Here is a 20628-nt window from a genome sequence, read left to right as displayed (position 1 = left end):
AGAATAGTCTGAAGTCTATTTAGTCTTTGTAATAGATCTGTGTAGACCTTCCTGTCTGGTGATGTCCTCAAAGAAGACTAAAGTAATTTAAGCTAAAATCAAACGGCTGTAAACTAGCTTTTATTAACCTGAATCTAGACAATCTGTTTACAGTGTAGAATTGTGTTAGAAAAAAAAAACAGATTAAAAACTGTTTCTACAATATTCAGCCTGTGTTCCTGGTGCATTTGCAATGTTGCCTTCAAGCAGTAGAATTATCTTGTGTTGCAGAATGCACAACTTGGTTGCCTCTAGTCCTGAGGAAGTTTTTTCCTGCACCTTTGAGGTCAAGCTGTCTCCTTCTTTCCCTTTAATCTTTCAGTCTTGTTGTGTGAATTGCAGGAAAATTCCCATTTTGTGTGCACATCCTTTGGCATGTGGTGCACTGCTGTCTCTGGGGTCTTCTTTGCCCTTACAATGCACAGTACCTCCCCAGGGAAGGAGCAATCTCATCTTCCCTCCACACTGTCCATCTGCTCGCTTTTCTGAAAGGAACAGAGCATAAGTTTGGAATGAGCAAATCATATGTTTGTCATTCACTTTGAGAAGCACAGGTTTTTGCTTTTTTTTTTTTTTTTTTTTTTTGGGGGGGGGTGGTTTGCTTGTTTGGGTTTTTTGTTTTGTTTTTTTTACATTGCCTGTTTTGTTTGTTGGTATGATTTGGTCTTTTAAGTATATATGCACTTCTTGAAGTTTTTTACAGGAATTAAGCCTGTTGCCAAATGCTCTTTTGTTTACAGTGCTGTCTTAAAAAGTTATATTTTAGATAAATGGAACACTGCAAGTGCAGCTGGTATTACTTACTGTTATAGATATACATACACATAAATATACATAAAGATATCTCAGAAATTTTAATATATATTATAATCTACTGTTTGGATTAGAAAGATTAGTGTTAATTATAAGAACTTAGAGGAATTTTTCATGCTGTCCTTATGTGGGAAAACAAAGAGGTGGGTATCAAATGATGAGATAGCTATGTAAGGAAAGAGGCTCATACTTACTTTGTTTGTAAGGAAAGCCTTCTGTGTCATAGATTAAGACTTGCTTTCTAAGAGATTATAAACTTTAGTTTCTGTGGTTTTGGACAAGTAGTATTAGAGTTCTTTGTTAATTTTGGTGATGTTAAACAAATTGTTCAGTACTCATATGATAGTGATTCTTGTTGGATGCCTTAATTAATCACTGTTGGCTATGCCCTAGGAGCTGTGTGGATTTTCTCCAGGGCAGTGCTGGTCTCGCCTAAGATTTTGTCAAGTATTTCAGTACTGATTCTGTTTGAGAAACAGTGTTGCCCAACACAATATTTTCCTTGAGAATTACATAATTGTATTCTCATAGTTGCTATAGGGAAGAGGGCTGTTGAGAGTAAATTCATCTAAACATTGGAAAGACCATTTGATATTGAGTTATTAAAACAGCAAATTTATCTCCTAGTTGTCATGGTTGTTTCCTGTGTTGACAAAAGTTGTTTGCAAGGTGGCTGTTACTGAGTTAGTTTCATTCCTTTTCCCGGGGAACAGTTGTCATCAGGGATTTTGTGGTAACTGGCCAAGATTTGATGCACAATGTTTGGACAAATTTTCACATTATTTCCTTTGAATTACATATTTTCCTTTGAGTATTTAATTGTTGATGTAAAATTTTAGGAGGTTTAAATTTTTTCATATGACTGGAATAAATGTCTAGACTGATTGTTAAAAACACCCACCCTTCCCCCTTTATATTGGCAATCAAATATAGATGAAATACAGCCAGATTTTTTCCTCCATTCTGCTTTCCAGGAAAAAATATACTTTTAAGTGCAGCTCCAAGATTTATTTTATGATATGAAGCAACAACAACAACAAGTTGATGTTGTTGGTTAGTAGCCCAGTAAAAGACCAAATTTGATGCAGTAAATATCTGCAGTGTTACCGTGTGAAGTTTCCTGCCATTTCACAGCTGCAGTAGCCTCTAATAACCCTGTGCAGGCTCATCCTTTGTCTGCATTGAGCTATCTTGGGCTCATGGATCACCTCTCCCTGTGCTTTTAACTCTCAGCACGGAGCATGACCCAGGTCTGTGGTATTTGTGTCTCTTCTAAATCTGTATTAATAAGTTATCTATCTCAGTGATCTGTCACACTCAAAAAACCCTAGCAGATGTAGCTAGAAAATGCACATTTCTGAGCAGTAACAATCAAAGAAAAAGGACTCTGTGACTGTGTCTTAAAATAGCATTACCTTCTAATCATTTCTGTGCGATAACACCTGTGAATTTTTCACTTCCTGGTTTACTTCAGGGTTTTATAATTTTTTTTTAAAGAAGATTATGGATACTGTCTGAAAACTCTTTCATGAATTCGTAACATTTCCTGCAAATCATTTGATACTTTTTATGGTTTCTACTGAGCAAAGCTGCCTTTACTTAATGTGGTGAGTCATTGAGGCTGTGTAAGGACACTCTCACCCATTTCTCTTACCTCAAAAATTATCAAAGTAATTACAACTCATCCATAAGGCTGATTATTAAAACTAAGCTGCTGCCTTTTCTTTATCATGGTCACCATAGCCAGTAATATAAAAATAAAATTTGGGCAACACTTTTTTTTCCGTAGAAATAGGAAAAATTACTTAAGAACTGACAGATTTTTTAAATTGTTTTTTAACTGATAAACTTTGTATTTTCAGTTATTCTTAATATTTAGTGGAAGTATATTTCTATAAAATATAGGGAGAGTACACTGATTACTTGCATCACAGGTACTGAAAAGATTTGTTTAAGGCTAATGAAAAAGCATTTGAAAATGATTTAAAATGTGGCTATGTGGTTGCACAGCTGCTTTTAATGAAAGAGGATTTAAAAAAAAATTAATGTTTAAACCTTAACTTTGTAGTTTTTCTTTAAACACCCAACATGGTTACATCCTGATTGGGAGGAAAACCATATTTAAACTCCCAAGAAAATTAATTTGTTTCCTTTTCTAGGATGCCTACTAGCCTATATATTTCCTATAAATAGGGAAACTGTCTTAAGAGGAGCAAACCCTTTATCTGTTCAGTTATCTGTATATAATGCATTGTATTAGAACTAGTCCATCATTAGTTCTGTTCTAATTCTCTTTAAACTGTGTGTGCATGTTACTGTATTATGTGTCTTTAATAGTTACTGATTTAAAACTAGTTACCCGGTGATGCTTTAAATTAATTTTTATGCAAAGCCACAATAGGGTGTTTCAAGCTCAATTACCTTGTAAAAGAAAATCAAGTTTATATAGTTTCGGATTAGAATGTAGATAAGGTTCTTCCAGTAGATTGACAGAAGGTGAGGATTTCTGCTGCTGAATAATTTGAGTAAAATATTTAATACAATAATAGTAGATGCTGTAGACAGTGTCTCTGTTATCCTGTGTAGAAGCATGGGGATAAAGACCAGAATGAGTGTATGAGAATAAAATTACAGATTCATAAATCTAGTTATTAAATTAGCAAGAAAAGTTTGTCTGATAACTGTGCTGATAAATCAAATTAAGGCAGCTCTACCTTTATCTCAATCTTTACTGCTTCAATATTGTGTCATTGAAGTAGTTTCCTAGTAGGAAACTACTGTATGCAGCCTGCTCCTCTCAATTATGGACAAGGGGTAGCCTTGGCTAATTGGATTTGTGCTAACAAGTGCTGCCAACACCTTGACAAGACTGCTTCATATGTTGTTGGGAAATGTATTTTTCTTACCCTCACACTGTTTTTTGGTCACCTTCCAAATTTCTCTGCCTTTGTTCTGTTGCTTCTCTTTCTAGTGCTCAAACTTTTGGTTTATCAAGAATTTCAGGCAATAAAAGCAGCATCTGAAGTTCAGATGAAAGTATTAAGAAAAGTGGTTCAAACTTATAACTTCAGCACTGTTATGGAGAAATGCTTAGCAATATTAAATATTCTCAATCTGTGAAACCAACTCTGAAGTTACTGCTTCTGAGTTGCGCCATCTTTTATAATAACCATTAACATTTCTAGAAACACTTTGAATAGTTTCTCTCTAGTTTTCTATTTCTTCCCAAAAGCCACAGAGATTAAAAAACAAAAAATCTTTTCCAGGGTGGTATTGTTTGGACAAAATCAGTAATTTTGACTTATCTGCAAATTTTAACAAATGTCATATAACATTTTTGTTTTTGTGATGATGAGTTCTTTATTCTCTTTTTTGGTCTATTAAATGTTATAACCCTAAGAAGATAATCTCTAATGTATTAGATAATCTCAATTTAGTATTTGATAGTTTCTCAAAATTCAAGTTTTGTAGTATGGACTTGCATGGCCATGAGTCTGTTTAGAGTTTTAAATTTTTACTTGCTAATGGGTGTGGAACATTTGTTAGATGAAGGATGCAGTCAGTCTGTCTTGGCTGCTGTTTGAATTGTGCAGTAGTAGGTGGCATGAAGAAACTGGTTTTGAAGCTGCAATTGAAATATCTCTTTAATTTGTCTTTTAATTTAATGCTCCAAATTAGTAACGTTAAGATTGTTTTCCATTGTTGTTTCAAGGTCAATAATGACCGACTTGTACTACCTCAGTCAAACAGATGGAGCTGGAGATTGGAGAGAAAAAGAGGCCAAAGATCTAACAGATTTGGTACAGAGAAGAATAACTTATTTGCAGGTAAGAGGATAGAGCTTTTGAGTCAAGGTAAACATTTTTTTTTCTTCTTATAGATATAATGCTTAGCTAAAACCTTGCAATAGAATAATTACATTGCAGTTTAAAAATGAATGTTGGTATATGAAAAAATTATGTAGAAAATAGATTATTACATTTATTTCAAACATTATTTTATATGTATATGGAAGGTAATATTCCAAGGCAATCATTGGGGTTTGTATTTTTGATGTTGGTTATTTTGGTTTATTTGTTCCTTTGTTGAGATTTTTTTGTATCCGTGGTTTTTACTGGGCTGTACTAATCTGTTTGAATTCTTCACTTTATTGTGAAATATAATTGTCTGGTTGATTTTTTTTAAAAATTTTATTTTTTAAAGTATCAAAATGCATTTATATGTTTACATAGTTTTAAAAACATAATTTAAAAGTCCTTGTATCAAACTTCTGAACCAGCAGCCCATTTTTCAAAACATAAGGAAGCAAAATTGAAGTGCTTGTATAGTGTATTGTCTAGTCCTAGATTGTTTCAACAGATGTTTGAGACTTCTCTAGATGCTCATATTTTTGAATTGATAAGAACTTTTTAATATATGTGCTTGTGTGTGTATAAAATCTAAATAAAACTTGATCTGAAGGTGTTGGGACTTTTTTCATGACTGAATGCATGCAGCAATTTATGTAGTGATCTAAAAGATATTTAATGTACTCTATTTTATTCATACTTTGTTTATTTTTTATGGCATGTGTGCAGCTGTTTTGTATGGTCACTCCTAATGTCTGATCTTTTCTCTTGTGTAAATAGCTGAATTGGTTTCTCAGATTTTCATTATTTCACAGTTCAGCTGTTGGAACCTTCTCTTCTGCGACCAAGCTATGTATTTGTTGCTTGTTAAATTAAAAAAGACACCCTTCTGAGGAAAAAACATCTCTCTAAATTGTGCAGGAGTCATCAATTTATTGTACTTCTTCAACTCTTTTCTGAGAACTGTTCCTTATTTTTTTATTTTGATACCACTGTTTGGCAGTAGTGTACTGTAACTGCTTTTCATGCTGATAAATGTAGCCTTTCTCTACTTTTTCCCTGTCTTTCACTATCCATTTGTTGTCCTGTTTAGTAATACAACTGTACAAGTCATCAAAAAGAGCACAAAGTTATTTGCTTTAACAAATATGCACCAATGTAAAGCAGTCAAATAGTTCAAAATTACACACATTCATGTATTTCTATTAATAATAAAACTGCACTAAAATACAATTTTAAAAATCAATCACCCTTGTCCCTCAAGTCGATGCCAAAAAGAATTATATGGGACATATTTGTAATTGTTTTTTAGTTAAGTATGAAAGTACTGCATAGCTTTTTTCTGGTACATGTTGAACATTGACAGCTGCATTATTTTGGGACATCTCCCTGGGAAGTCATTTAGCTGAATGATTGTGAATAGTGATGACTGCTACTTCATTTGGATGACATTACCATAAGTTTGATTTAATGAGGCTACATGCAACTAGTTTCCTATAGTTGGAGCAACATTTAAAAAACTAGTACTTTATATTTAAGGAAAAGGCCTTATTTTCAGAGATGTTTTTTTATCAAACAGGTGAAGAAAATGTGCAAGAGAAGTCAGATAAGAGCACCTGTAGTGCTGTAATCAAGTGAATAAATGATTATGAAGGCAGCAGTTTTCTGTCCCTTCTCTTTTGTGCCTATTTTTGTTCTGTTTATTTTAGGAAGTTTGTGATTCAGCATGCAGTCTCGCAATAGCAGAATATTTTTGCCTCTGATTTAAAAAGAAACCAAAACTTTTTGTTCAGCTTTGAAGGTTAAAAGTACAATCAGGTGAGAAAGGTTACCAGGTACTCAACAACACATCAATTATATTAGTCATAGTTTGCCATATTCAAGTCATATGTTGCCATACTATTTAGCTGGGGCTTTGTATGTATTCAAAGAAAAGAAAGTTGGTCACAAAACTTTTTTCTGAGCTTTCTGGACTTTGCAATATTTTTGGTGGTTAATGTGTCACTTAGATTTTTCTGTCTTGAAGTGTACTAAATCCTCTCTTTCACATTAAAATTACTGATTCATATTTTTAATAAAAGTCCTCATGCTAAAATGACAACAATAATAAAAAAGGCTTTGGGCACCCCATGCAACTGTAGTCAATCAAACCATAAGTATATTATATAGTTTTAGTATAATAACCATCTAAGGAAGTGTGGTTACTGCTGATATCTGTGTGAGGTTTTCTCTAGGATTGAGGAATACAGTGTGTTAAAGTTCATCTGCCTGCTGGGATGTTTCTTTCACTCAAGCTGAAACTTGTGTGTCACAGGAGGGTAGGTGCAAACTAGAGGAATTTATATTAGAGGAAGGTTTGAGATCTCTAGCTCTCAAATCAAATACCTACTATTTCTGACTAGGGAGAGAAGAATGTTTTCTTCCAGCAGCTAGAAGAAACTTCTGGTGGTTTGGTTTTTTTTTGTTTCTTTGTGTGGATTTTTTCTGACCCCAAAGTCTTGAGGGGAGCTGGTATGAAAAGGAAGGATTACAAATAACATCACAAAAGAAGGGGTATAGAACGCAGTATGAATTACATTTGTGATAACTAGGATAAGAAACACCAATTTTTTACATATTCCTCTTAACAAGTGGGATTTCCCAAAGATTTTGGGTGGGACTCTCTTCTCAAGCAGACTGTGTAGCATCAAAGAATAAAATATCTATTGAAAATATAAAAGAAGAACTACTATGTTAATGAGCATCATACTGTGTTTATGAGGTTACTCAGTGAATGGTAGCAGAGTGCTTTCCTACTCCACTCTATTCTGTTGTGACTCCTCAGATTAAGTACGGTTTTCTGAACTAAGTTCATTAATAGCACAGCAGTTTCTCATACAATGAAATGTATGTTAAGGAGCAGGGTTTACTTTTGCCAGTTGTCACATGTTTTGATGGCTGACTACACACTTGGAAGCACTGGAAGATGGTGAGGCATTGAGGCAGCACTTGGGAAATCATTCCCACCTGAGCCTGTGAATAGGCCAACCAAGAGCCCTGGAAGAGGAATACAGTGGAAGCCCTGAATTTTGTGAGAGCACCAGTATATGCCCATGTTCTTTGTGGTGAAAGACCATTAAATTCATCTTGCCACTTGCAAAAATCTACTTTTATTTTAGATGGTATTCTCTTCCATAGAAATAGGTAATTCTAACCATTTTGCTATTCTGAAAATTTATTATTTTTTCAGTTTCATTGTTTATGGAGGTTACTTTGAGGAAGATAAAAGGTGTAAACTCTGAAATAGCTTGATGATCTGATCTTCTATATATTGAAGTATGTTTTGTGTAATTGGTCAGCTGTAGGTTTTTTTGTTTGGGGTTTTATGTGGGTTTATTTAATTTTTGTTTGGATTTTTTTGGTATTTCTTTTTACTGCAGTTTTATGGCTTTTACATTACAGGGCTTGACATTCATGGAGGTCCCTTTCATCCCTCTCTTGATTATATAGATCATTAAATTGGAGATGGAAGTGTGATCAGCAGTGTCATTAGGGTTGAGAACAGAATGTACTACCCACTCAAATCAGGAATTTATAATCCTTTTCTGTGACTTTGTGCCAGGAGGAAAACTCTTTTGTCAGTCTTCATTGGTTTTGAAATTATTATCCTTTATCAGCTCAATACTGGTTGCTTTGGTTGACAGTTTTGGCTATGAACACCCAAGTTATTCTGATGCTTGAAATGTAACTTTTCTTTCTTATCAATGGGTAATATTTTCACCTTTTCCTGGAAACACCAGTTGAAACTGCAATATTTCCAAGTATCTCTCCTCTCTTTTTCTTTTAAAATTCTCAATAGACAATTGAACGTCAAATAATGCTTTGTCTTTTTGCTCCTTGAGTATAGCAATTCGAAAAAACCCCACAGTCATAAAGAAATTAGTTAAATAGCTTCCTTTTTAAGCACAAACTAATACTAATATATATAATTTCAAAAGATACCTGTTGGGTTTAGTCTCAATTTATCCATTAAATTTGTTATGACAGAAGTACTGGTCTGAGGAATAAAAATTTGGAACAAAAATTTTATTTCATTTATTGTTTTCATACCTAGTTAGGTTTTGAATCAGGTGTATTTAAAATGAAAAAAATAAAATGCTTATGGTATAGCATATGTTCTAGAGTTTTGGATTTGTTTTGGATGTTTTCTTATTCCGTACCTCCACCCCTCCCCCATCTGAATTGTCATCCCCTCCTTTACATAACTGAATGAACAAATTAATTTTATTTTAAAGTATTTTAGGACTCAGAATATTCAGATTACCTTTAAGATCAATTGAAGGAGGGATCTCAGTTCTCCAGACAGGGATCATTGTTTTTTGAAGATTTGATTTGATTGTTGCAAATTTACAGAAAATTTTATTTAAAGTTTAGAGGTGAAAGAAACAGAATTTATATTGATGCTCAAATATCAATATTCTTGCACCTTATCTGAAAAGTTAATCTTGGAGATTCTATGGAAGACTTTTCTGGAATTTAGCACTATGTCTAGAGCCATGCAAGTATGAATACGTACAAAAAAAGTACTATCTTTTATGTAAAAAAAAACTTCTGTTGATTATGATGTTGTGTTGTCCATATACCTAAAAATTCCACATGCCTAAAAGTATTTATTACTTTGTACTTTTAAACATAGCATTCAAACAATGTAGGCATTTGCCTGCTATCTTGTGGTTTCTTGGTTTGTGGAAATGAAATATGTTATTTCATGGAAAGTCTATAGGTCTATGGAGATTAAAATTCTGTCCTTTATCAGTCTGCTTGGGAATGTGTTTTACTTTCTGTATTTGCTATGTGGTCAGCTAGCCTGGGAAGCAATCCTTTAATTAGCATTTGTTTTATTCTGTATCATTTGTTTTATTCTGTACGTCGTAGACAGGTGGAAATTTTCTTTTATTGGGTGACATGCATGCTTATTGAAAGAAAGCTAACAAACTTGAAGAAATGCCAAAGGAAAAAGCACTCTAACACTGAGAATCATGTTGATGAAATGTGAACTCAGAGTCCAAATGTTGGCTTTTTCTGACAGATTTACAAATGAGAAAGTAATTTAAAATCTTGAATGTATTCTATTTTATATTAGGATAGTGAAGTATTGTTCAATAACTGTTCATGTTCGCAGTGAAGAATTCACATAAAATTTTCATGGAGCTGAAGCTTACTCATCCATTTTAGTCGGAGATCTGTTATAGCAGGGTGGCTTCTGTGATTTATGATGTTTGCCAGATTTTCAGAAAAACGCAAGCCTTTGGTGTAGCTTCTCTTCAGCTCCACTTTTTCACTCGTCCTTACAGAACCCGAAGGATTGCAGCAAAGCTAAGAAACTTGTGTGTAACATCAACAAAGGCTGTGGCTATGGCTGCCAGCTTCACCACGTGGTGTATTGCTTCATGATCGCCTACGGCACCCAGCGCACGCTCATCCTGGAGTCGCAGAACTGGCGCTACGCCACGGGCGGCTGGGAGACCGTGTTCCGGCCCGTCAGCGAGACCTGCACCGACAGGGCGGGCTCCACCACCGGCCACTGGTCAGGTAAGGCTGAGCCACCCGCATCACTCCTCCTGCTTTGTGCAGCTGTGGTCCCGTAGAATTAATTTGTTGTCTCTTTCGTGTTGTGTGGAGCACGATAACTGTGACTGTAGCTGTGTATGTAAGCACCTTTTACATCTTATTTGCCCACTGTATTAAAAAAAAATTCCTTCATAAGATAGCTCTGCATTGGCATAGTTTTTATAATTCAAAAGTTTAATATTTGAGGCTTAAATTACAGTTTTTCAGCAGAGTGCTACTGTGTTCTCTGCTAGATATTAATCTAATTTTCATGGGAGGAGAGTATTAAATAGAGACTGTTGTTAATAAACTTTTTAAGAAATAAGGGATGTTTCCAATATTAAGCAATAGAAATATAAAAGAAATGGTATCCAATAGTCACACCCCAACAAAATAAAAAAATAGTTGAAGTAACTCCTAATGCAAGCTGAACAGATCCAAAATTCATGCTATAAAAACAATGGCAGTGTTAAATATGAATTTTTATATGTATATCAGCAAGTTGTTCCATTCTTATATCATGCTGGACAATTTGCCTAGAGTAGGTAGATGGACGCTGATGTTTGGATGAAGCTTTGTAGGTACGTTTGTTTGTAAATGAGTAAACGATGTTAGTTTTAAATGTCATCTTTCTCCATGTGATTGATAGTCAAAACATGTCAACGTCTTCAGTCTTTTCACTAGGACACTGCATACCCAGTGCATATGGAATCTTAAAGTAAATATTAAAGTTTTACAGGTCTGAAATTAACTTAATCAGATTTACAAAATCCAGTTTACAGGTTGCATGTAAACTGGTGTGTTATACATTGAAACAGCATTTGCACATTGAAATAACATCTGTTCTTCAGAGCTTCAAGATGCTACAAAATTAGCTTTGAGAAATCTAGTTAGTTTTGTGAATGAGATTTTTTTTTTTGCAAAAAACGTTTCTTGGAAATGGTTGGATGTTTTATAGAAAAAACTGTAAATGGACAACAGATATTGAGAACTCCAGATGAAGTTTTATTTGTGTTTGGATAAGTAAGTGAGACTACAATCTGGACATGGCTCTCAGTGGACTCCTCTATGTGACTCCAGAATTTAGATGCAGGCAGTTTTGTGAGCAACTTCTGAGCACAGGAAGCTGGAAAACAGTTCACTCATGCACATATGGCTTCAAAAGGTCATATATTTTCATGAAAATCTATTTAAATGGATGATGATTTCCTGCAGTAGGAAGGAAAGTATAGGCTCTTGCTGATGAAAATACAAATAATGCTTCCTACAGTTTGGATTCTTTTCTTTTCTTTTTTTCTTTTTTTTTTTTTTTTTACTTTTCAAGTAATTTCTAGATCAGGATGAATAGGTTGAAGACTGAGCACATGAAATACCCTGATGCACTCGATTATTTTTTAAATAATGAATGCCACTAATTTGAGTTTTGGTATTCTAGCGCTAGAGGGCTATGGAAGGCAATCTTTCTGTAGTTGGTGTGTTGGCCAGCCACATGTGCTATAAACTGTGTTGAATTCTGATCTTGTGCAATGGCTTGGTCGGTGAGGATGAATGATTCTGACAAGGGATCTCTTTACTAGCCTCAGCCTGGCTTCAGTAGGAGTCATCACTGGATACTTAATTACTTCTAAATTTTAAAGGCATTGTATCTTGCTAAAGATTTCTGTGTGCTTTTTATGTCTCCCCAAATCTATATAGATTTTATTTACTTGTATATCTCTTTATTTATTCCCTATTTTTTTCAGGGACAAATAAATCTGAAATTCTTAACTCTAGTTAGGAGCACTTGGTTTGCAAAATCACAGGTTTCATTTTTTTTTTTCTCTACAAATTCTGAAATCACCATGGGATTTTCTGTATTTTCAAAATAAATGTATTAAAATGTATTGACATTTATCAATTTTTATTTTTCATAAACAAAACACTTCTCCTATGTAGTGTAGGAATTTAAAAAAAATTTAAATTATGTTTCAAAAATATTCATACAAATGAATAATTTTAGCAATTGTTCAATGTAAATTATGGAAATAGGCCAACAAGTCAGAAAAATATATCCTCTAAGAGAGATGCTTTCATGTAATTTGCAGACCTGAATAGATAATAATATAGTAACATGTGCTTCATGACAAAATTGTTTAAATTTGTTAATCTATTAATCGCTAAAAATTGACATTTTTTAGTTTTATTTTCAACACAAAATTTTGCAGTTTCTGAACTTTATCTTCAGTGAAACAGTTTAGATTGTAATACCTTGTCCAGTAATTAGGAGGCTTTTATAAGCTGAAAATACATATAGTTCTGGAATTTTCTTTGTCCAGTCCTCTCCTAACTAGGTATAAAAGCTAAGCTTGTTTTTGGAATTGTTTTGGAATTGGGAAGTAGAGTGACTTTTATTGAGCAAACTGATATTTGCCTGATAGCAGATTAGTAAGACCTGTTCTCATCGGTGAAGAATTAAGGGTCAGCTCAGCCCACGTCACGTCTTGCAGGAGTTGCTCTTTGTGCTTGACGTGGTAGTTCTGGAATCAAGTTCATCTTTTCTGGCTTAAACATATTACATGATTGAGAATTCTATTGTAGATTTCTGTAAATGCAACAGTTATTTTACACTGTGGCATAAGTATTCATTGTCCTTTGTTTCACTCATACCATCGTTCTAGAGAAAAACAATCTTGAGAGATGGTTGTATATATGCTCTTCTTAGTTTTAAAATTATATCTTGCCTGTAATTGCATCTTGCTTGTAGTTTGTTTTTCCTTTGATATCTATGGTCAAACTGTTAATGAATAATTTAGGTAGGAATTTTTATAAGAAGCATGAATGATTTACTAGTAATAAGAGCCAAAACATAGAGAACTTGTGAAGACGTATTTATAATGACATTTTTGATTAATTTTCTTTAAATATATTAGTTAGCCAGGTCATAATGTTATTATCATTGCTGCATGCTAAAACGGAGCCTCTTCTTACCATTTTTTACTTTCTGATTTATGGTGTTATGGTGGCATTCCCCAATAATAAATTGAAAGAGGTCTACAAAATAACTAGACAAAAAATCATAAATGAAAAAGAAAACAGATTAATAGGAAGGACAGATTAATGTACTGTTAGAAGTCATATCTGCATGTCAAGCTGGAGAACGAAGGGATGTGGAGGTAAAGAAGCCATCTACTTGCTTTAAAAAACAGTATGTGCTCCTTCCCATAAGGCCTAAATAGCAGAAAGATGAAAGATGACTTGAAAAAGGAAACCTGAAATGAAGTTTCCTGCAGTTATCCTTGAATATTGATTTTGCTGCCTCTAACTATGGTTTGATGAATTAATGCTTTTGAGGAAGGGATACCCAGAGGGGAGAAAATGGCAGAGCTCTTCATTTGTTGGTAGTGCCAGCTTTTAAGTATTAATTGAACTACAATCTTAAAATATAAATTAACTAATATGTTTATATGTATAATTCAAGAATGAGGATACTGTGGGTACACAAAATGAATGTTTAATTTATTAAAGCCTATCTGGCAACAGTAATCAAAAGGACTAAATAAAAATTGCAAAATCAAACCATAAAAAGTTGTACAGAATTAATTGCAATAAATTATGAAGTTTCACTCCATTAACTAGATATTCCTTGACAGTAGTTTTTTATGGAAATCAGCTGAATATTTAGTATTGGCCTAAAAAACCACTTAAACTTGCATACAATTGTATGAATTATGTTTTACTCCCCCATCTCACTATTATTTATAAAAATTTGCAAAAAAAATGGATTCATTTCTAATTCTTAACATTGTGTTTATACAGTGACTTTCATTAGTTACATTTTTAATTCAAACAAGATCCTTTTCTGTGAAGCAAGCTGGAGAATGGTGATTTGAGAGAACAGAGTGGAACAGCAACCTCTCTGAATTTTCCCTTTTTTCAGTTGAGTTAATCTTGAAATCAAACTACTGGTACTGTGTAGATTTTTTTGTCTTCAAGGTGCCTTGTAAGACACTCTGTGTAAAGACATTTGTCTGTGTAAACACAGAAATATATTTAGGAAGTGGTAACTTTTAAAAGGACCTTGGAATTCTAATGAAGTAGGTCTGAGTTTTCAATGCAGTATCCTAAAAGAGCTAAGTGTGATCCTTGCTCATGTCTAAGTGGAGGGTAATAGAATAATAGCAAGAAGTTATTTTTGCTGTGCAGAGCAAAGACAGGCTGCAGGACACTATCTACTTCTGTTATCTGGCCTTCAAAATGAATATTGATAAATATGAAAGGATTCTGAAAATGACCTACACTGATTCAAGGACATAAAAACCTGCTTTACAGTCGGAGATTAAAAACCATAAGTCAGTTAGAGAATAAAGCAAGTTTAAAAGCTGGTCCTGCCACATTTTATAGGTATTTCTACACGCAAAATATTTCTACTTTAAGACAAAGATGTGGCTGGATTATTTTGATTAGAGATGAGGTCTGCTTTTTAACAACAACTTGCTGCTGCTGTTGACCCCTATTGTAGCAACTGCTCCAGAAGCAGAAAAGCAAAAAAAAAAAAAAAGTGTGATCTGACATTGGAATTACAGGATATGCAGTCTTTTCTCGTAACTAGCTTTATTTCTTTTGAAGATTTGCAACCAGAAGAATGTTTGCCTTTGGTTTTTTGGAGTGGGTATGGGGTTTTTTAAATTTGTTTGTTTTGTAGTGATACTTCTAATATTGTCTTACAACTTGTGTCATGAAATCTGCCATACTAAACTAAATTAATCTGTATTTTAAGGAGGTTGTAATAAAATACATCTCTGTGTTCTTTCACGCTATAATCAATCAAGCCAAGTTGATCCTAATTAAGCCATTTATGTGGCCTAAATGTACCACCTGTTCTCATCTAATTATATGAGGATTTACATCAAATCTATTCTTGGTAAAAGAATGGTGTTCTTGGAAGTTGTTTTTCATGTCAGTGCCATCTTTCAACAGGATGGGAGATAAATGGGAAATACTTTCATTTAAATGCAGCTATTGTCCAGTACATTTTCTAATAGCAGAAGTATGAATGTCTGTATTTCTTTAAAAGTTGATGTATATAATCATGCTATCAAAAAATGCTCAAGAAGCAAAAACATTGGGCTTGTATACAGTGAGTTCTCTTTATGTCATTGCTAATTTAGGTTAAGATTTATGTCTGTATAAAATGCAATTGAGTGTTTGATAATGCCCTTGCATGGGCAGGACTATAAGCACGTTAGCAAACATATTCCATGAGAATTCTTTAACTGTGTTGAAATGAAGGAAGGAAACCTAAATGTGCTCTGACTGAAGATAATTACTTTCCAAATATCAGGGGCTTCTTTCCCTACATTTCTTGATAAGGGGAAGCTGAAGACTTAAAAATCCAAAGAGTTCATGGAGGTGGGGAAAAGGATTCTTGGCTCTGTTCTGTTTGGTGGTAGGAATAATCAATTGCATATTTGATCGCAGATCCTATGCTGTTTGTATGAAATACTACACTTTGAAGCATGACTTTCTCTTTTTCCTAACAGATTGATGTTGCTCCTCCACAATGTAGTAGTAAAACCTAGTACCTGTAGAACAGTGTTTAATTGCAAACTTTCCTCATGACCGTTAAATCATGGATGAAGAATTACAGATTGGTAAACAAAATGTCCATAACAAACTGAAAAAAAGTTTTTGCTTAACTGTCAGCCTTCTAAGGATTGTTTAATAAGCAAAAAAGATACAAATTGGCTTATTTGATTTTTATTTTGAAAAGCTTTTTTCAAAAAATTATTACCTGAAAAGTTGTACTGCAGCATGCACAATAGGGAAAAATAATGTGTTTTCTACTCAAATAAAAAAAATCAGATTTTTTTTTTTTTATTATGAAGAGATTGCGTGAGGTGAACTGGGTATGTTAGGTCTCAAACAAACTTCAAAGTTTGAAATGTTAATCTGAGTTCTTTGTTTGGCTACATAAATTTCAATCCAAACTGAAGCATTGTTAGATTTTTGGGGAATTAGAACCTGCATTCAAGTTTTGAGTAACTTTCTTATGTATTACACTGGTCATTACAAGGTCCTAGTTAAGTAATATTACCTATTTTTAAGTAATCTTTAAACAAGGGTAACCTGAGCTGGCACGTTGGAGTTGAATTCAAGTCATCCAAACCCTTCTTACGTCTTGAAAATGACTACTGCCATTTCCAGGTGGGAGACGTTCCAGAGCACCGCCAGCCCTATGGGTTATGGCTCTGGTGCCTGGGAATATATCAATTGTTATGGTGGCCATTCTCTCTCTCATGCAGCTACTCTTAGTTCTTTACAGTAGCACAATGCTGCGCGTTTCGTTCGTTTCAGTGTAACTTCACCAAGTCCTAAAAGGTTTTTGTCTTTTTGCATTTGAGTAATGAATTAAAAGAGTACCTCAAAATGTCAGCTAATTCTCAAGGTATATCTCTTGTCTAGATTTAGAATGTCATATTGAAAAGCTGCTTATAGGCAAATGGCTCTGAATAAAGTTTTTCCACCATGTGAAATAACTGAAAGTTATACTAAGACTTTTATGGCAGAAATACTTTCTTGCATTTAATATTTTTGTTTCTCAATCTTTAGGCCTTCAGCCCACTGATTTATTTCTAGTGTTGTGAACAGATAAGAAATTTGAAAAGCTGCCTTTTATTGCACTGATCTCCTACCCATTTTTGAAGACTCACATTAATTTTAACATTTGATTTAATTTAGCATTTCAAATGAAACAATAAATATTTTAAATTAAAAGAAAAAAATGCTTACTTTAGTACCATATTTTTGGCACTGCATGCCCATGAACGCGATAGGGCTAAAGTTTTGTAGAGAAATCTTTGGAAGATGTTTTCCTTTAGCTGGTATTACATAAATCCTGTACACAAACCTGAATAAAACAGGTGTTGGTTTTTTTTTTTTTTGCAAGTACCCTTAACTAAACTAGTGGTTTTAAGTTTCTAATAATGTGCAAATTAATAATTGTTTATTACTGTAATAGTTATGGAGAAAGCATCTCTACTTCTGTGTTATTTTTCTTGGTTTTTTTCGTAATTTTTTTCTTAATTCTTCCCTTACATTTTCCCCTATGACTGAAGATCAGAAAAATTTCCTTTTGCATTATTGCAGGCTTCCACTCTTGATTTTGTCCTTTCATTTTGGTAGACCATATACAGTACAATGCATCCTTGTTTCTTTCAGATGCACTGTTAAGGTGACACTGCTATGAATGTCAAACACCATGGAAGGTTTATTCTCTCCTGTTTTATTTATGGGTAACTAAAATGTCCTTTTGTCTACAAATACCTTGAGAGCTGTGTTCCATCTGGACTTGCATATGGAGGTACTTTTACTAATTCATTGAAAGAGGAGTCCTCCAAGTGTTCAAATTAGAACAATACAAGATTGGGAGTTATAAACCACTATCTCAAAGAGACAGTAAATGTCTTGTCTAAACTGGGAGTGCTTCTCCATTAGATGCCTGAACAGGCAGCTGCAAATATTAAGCTCCATTGTCATGACCTGTTGGAAACTTCTAGGTAATGAGATATGAAATACTGTCTGCATGTTGTCTTGTTTTTTACATGCTTATACATGCCTGTTACAGGCTCGAGTGTATGTCCAGTCAGCACATGCATGCAAGAGATAAGTCTCTGAAGCTGTTGAAGGATATTATAAAAGCAAACTATTTTCTATTCCAGAAAAGATAACCTAATATTCAAAGCAAGTATTTGGATCTATTTTCAAATATGTAATAATTATCATTAGACTGAAATAGAGAATAAGCTTCAGTGCAATTGTTTGAAATCAAATCCAAAACTGGTTTTTCATCAATATAGCTGTAATGGTCTTTTTTTATGTGTTCCTGAGTTATTTCAACTATCCTTACATATGATCTTACTTTTAAAACATCAATTCTGTTTACTTGAATGACTAGACTTGGGTAATGTGGCAAAACCCCTTTGCATTTATAGAAGTGCATTTGCCTTTGCAAATACATTTAAGGATATTTTCTGGCAGCCAGGGAATTGGAGCTCCTCTTTAGCAGGTACCCCTTTCATATTGGCTGTTTAGATGAAATGGGGCATTGTTCAAAAGCAGTTTGAATATAAAAGGAAAAATAAATTGCTAGTAAGTTTCTTGATTTTTACCTAGTTTGATGGTCTTCTGACTGCTCTGTGAAGTCCATTTGTGCAATCTCTTCATCTGTTTCCAGATCTCTTTCCAGCTGACATGCTGGGTGTCTAAACAATTGAGGATGGGAAAAATCTTTACTTTTTAATGTTCTCTCAAAGTGATGTGACAGTTGCCACATAAAGCTTCTGGTAAGCGATGAGAAGTTTTCAGTAGAGTGAAACAGAAATATAGGTCTTTATAATGCAGCTCACCTGAGCTGCTAAAAAGAGAATGGAGGCTCTAAAGGCACCACTGCTTTTGTTTTTTTAAGAGACAGAGCTATTGCAAATGCAGAAATTGTTACACTCAGTTGAGGCCTCCATCAGGTCAAAAGGGAAAACATTCACTGGAATCTCATCCCTTGTTAGGACAGTAAGAGCACTGTTCATCTTTGTGCTATGGTTTTGATTATGGGTAGGATTATCAAAGAACCAGAATAACATGGGAAAATAAATATTATTGAAAGACTGTGACTTATGTTACTGAGACATGTTGGTAGTTCAGTAGCTCTGGGAGTTACAGTTTTTGCAGGAGCAGAAAAGGCTATCATTAAAGTTTTACTTTTCAGGAGGGAGATAAAACAGTATCTTTACAGATTTATTTCAGACAAGTTTCTTGTGAGAGCAAAAGTTTTGTCATCATGCTTTACCTTTCTACCTGCTCTTTTTCTTCTTAAACCTAACTTAGTTTAAGTCCTGAATGTTGGATGAAGTTTGGCCAAATTTGACTAAAATAAATAGGTCTTGTTGAGGTCTCTCAAAAGTCCTCAAAATAGGTAGAACTGTGTGTGCGTAAAGAGCAACTGAAGTCAACATTCAGGTCTATGAGGAAGTGAGAGGCAGTGACTGATCGCAGATGCCACTTTTCAACATGCAAACAGTACCCAGAAAGGTAAGAGACATGAGAGCAAGTGAAGGTTAGTTGCAAGAGTTGTGCAGGAGAGGAGAGGAAAGAATGCAGGAAAAAAGCCGTGGAAGTGCTGGATTGAGAAAAGTACTAGAAGGCATGTTGGCATGTTTGAAAACATTTTGGTTTATTCACTCCTGAAGGTATCAAGATTCAGCTCCTTGGGATGACAAATGGGACAACACTGTCCATATGGCATGTGAAACCTGGGGAAAAAAAGGACTATATTCAGTTTCTTTAAATGAGAATGGCACCAAATTTATTCAGCACCTGTCTGCCTTAAAAGGCTTGATTACATAAAGAATCATTAAAAACTTAGTAAGTGGAACACTAGTGAGAAATAGTTCAGAAAACCAAGTTCAAAAATTTTGTATTAAAATTGTATAAAGCAAAAGCTTAGAGAATAAAAACCATTTAGATATATGAGTTGTAATTTACATTGACTAGTTTAAAGAAAAATATGATTTTTACCTCATGGCAATTTCATTTTATAATTCAACTATGGCATAAAGTTCTTGTGAGGTAAGAACTTTATGCTCTTTATATTCATGAAGAGCATAACATGACATAACTTTGCATAGTTTTCATTTTTTAGTATTTCTGGAAAAAAAAGCACTGAAGTATCACGGATGAGCCCTGAACCTGCTGTCCTTTGCAATACGTAACAGAAACCCAGCAGGACATTGAGGAGCCTTGAGAGAGTTCAGCACAGCCCTCTCACCATACCCTGTGCTAGTCAAACAGCTTTCCCAGCACTCTGACATATCTCCTGAGGTTGAATTTAGAATTGTGCACTTGGGTAAAGTTCCAAATTGGCAGTCAATCTTTGTGCTGTAGAGCTTAGTTAAGTAGATCTGTGTAAGTCTATGCAAGTTGATATCAGCTTAATTAAGTATGTTATAGAAACAGAAAAGCAGGGAAGTTATTCAATTTTTCATCAGTTTATTCAGTTGTGTTTCTAGCATGACAAACTGAAATTAAATTGAAAATCTCGGTTACGAGACAGGAATGTCCTGAGCATGGCATTCTTTGGCATATTTTTAAGGACTTGTTGAACAAATGCAAATTAGCTGATGAATTTTGAAATATCAGGAGAGTGAATGATCAAACAGGTTTTCAGCTAACATTAAGTAATAGTAGTGATTGTGTAGTAAAATGTCATCCTCCTTTCAAGTAAGAAATTAATCAACACCCAATGAAAATGCCCATCCAAGTGCAGGTATGAGCCGATGTTCAGATGGCAGGATGTAAGCTTACATAA

The 20628-nt window shown here is 34.1% G+C and overlaps 1 protein-coding gene across 9 annotated transcripts in view; it reads left to right on the top strand.

The window, feature by feature from the left end:
* FUT8 (fucosyltransferase 8) overlaps window positions 1-20628 on the top strand; it is a 96553-nt gene that overhangs the window by 61845 nt on the left and 14080 nt on the right. For all 9 annotated transcript variants that reach the window (XM_038137222.1, XM_038137217.1, XM_038137220.1 and 6 more), the window contains 2 exons: window positions 4565-4679; window positions 10034-10271. In XM_038137222.1, the coding sequence (XP_037993150.1) occupies window positions 4565-4679; window positions 10034-10271 (353 nt within the window). The remainder of the gene's footprint in view (window positions 1-4564; window positions 4680-10033; window positions 10272-20628) is intronic.

This window comes from Motacilla alba, chromosome 5 (genome assembly GCF_015832195.1).
Source record: "Motacilla alba alba isolate MOTALB_02 chromosome 5, Motacilla_alba_V1.0_pri, whole genome shotgun sequence".
NCBI classification, from domain to species: Eukaryota; Metazoa; Chordata; class Aves; order Passeriformes; family Motacillidae; genus Motacilla; species Motacilla alba.
This window is presented reverse-complemented; position numbering and strand designations above follow the sequence as displayed.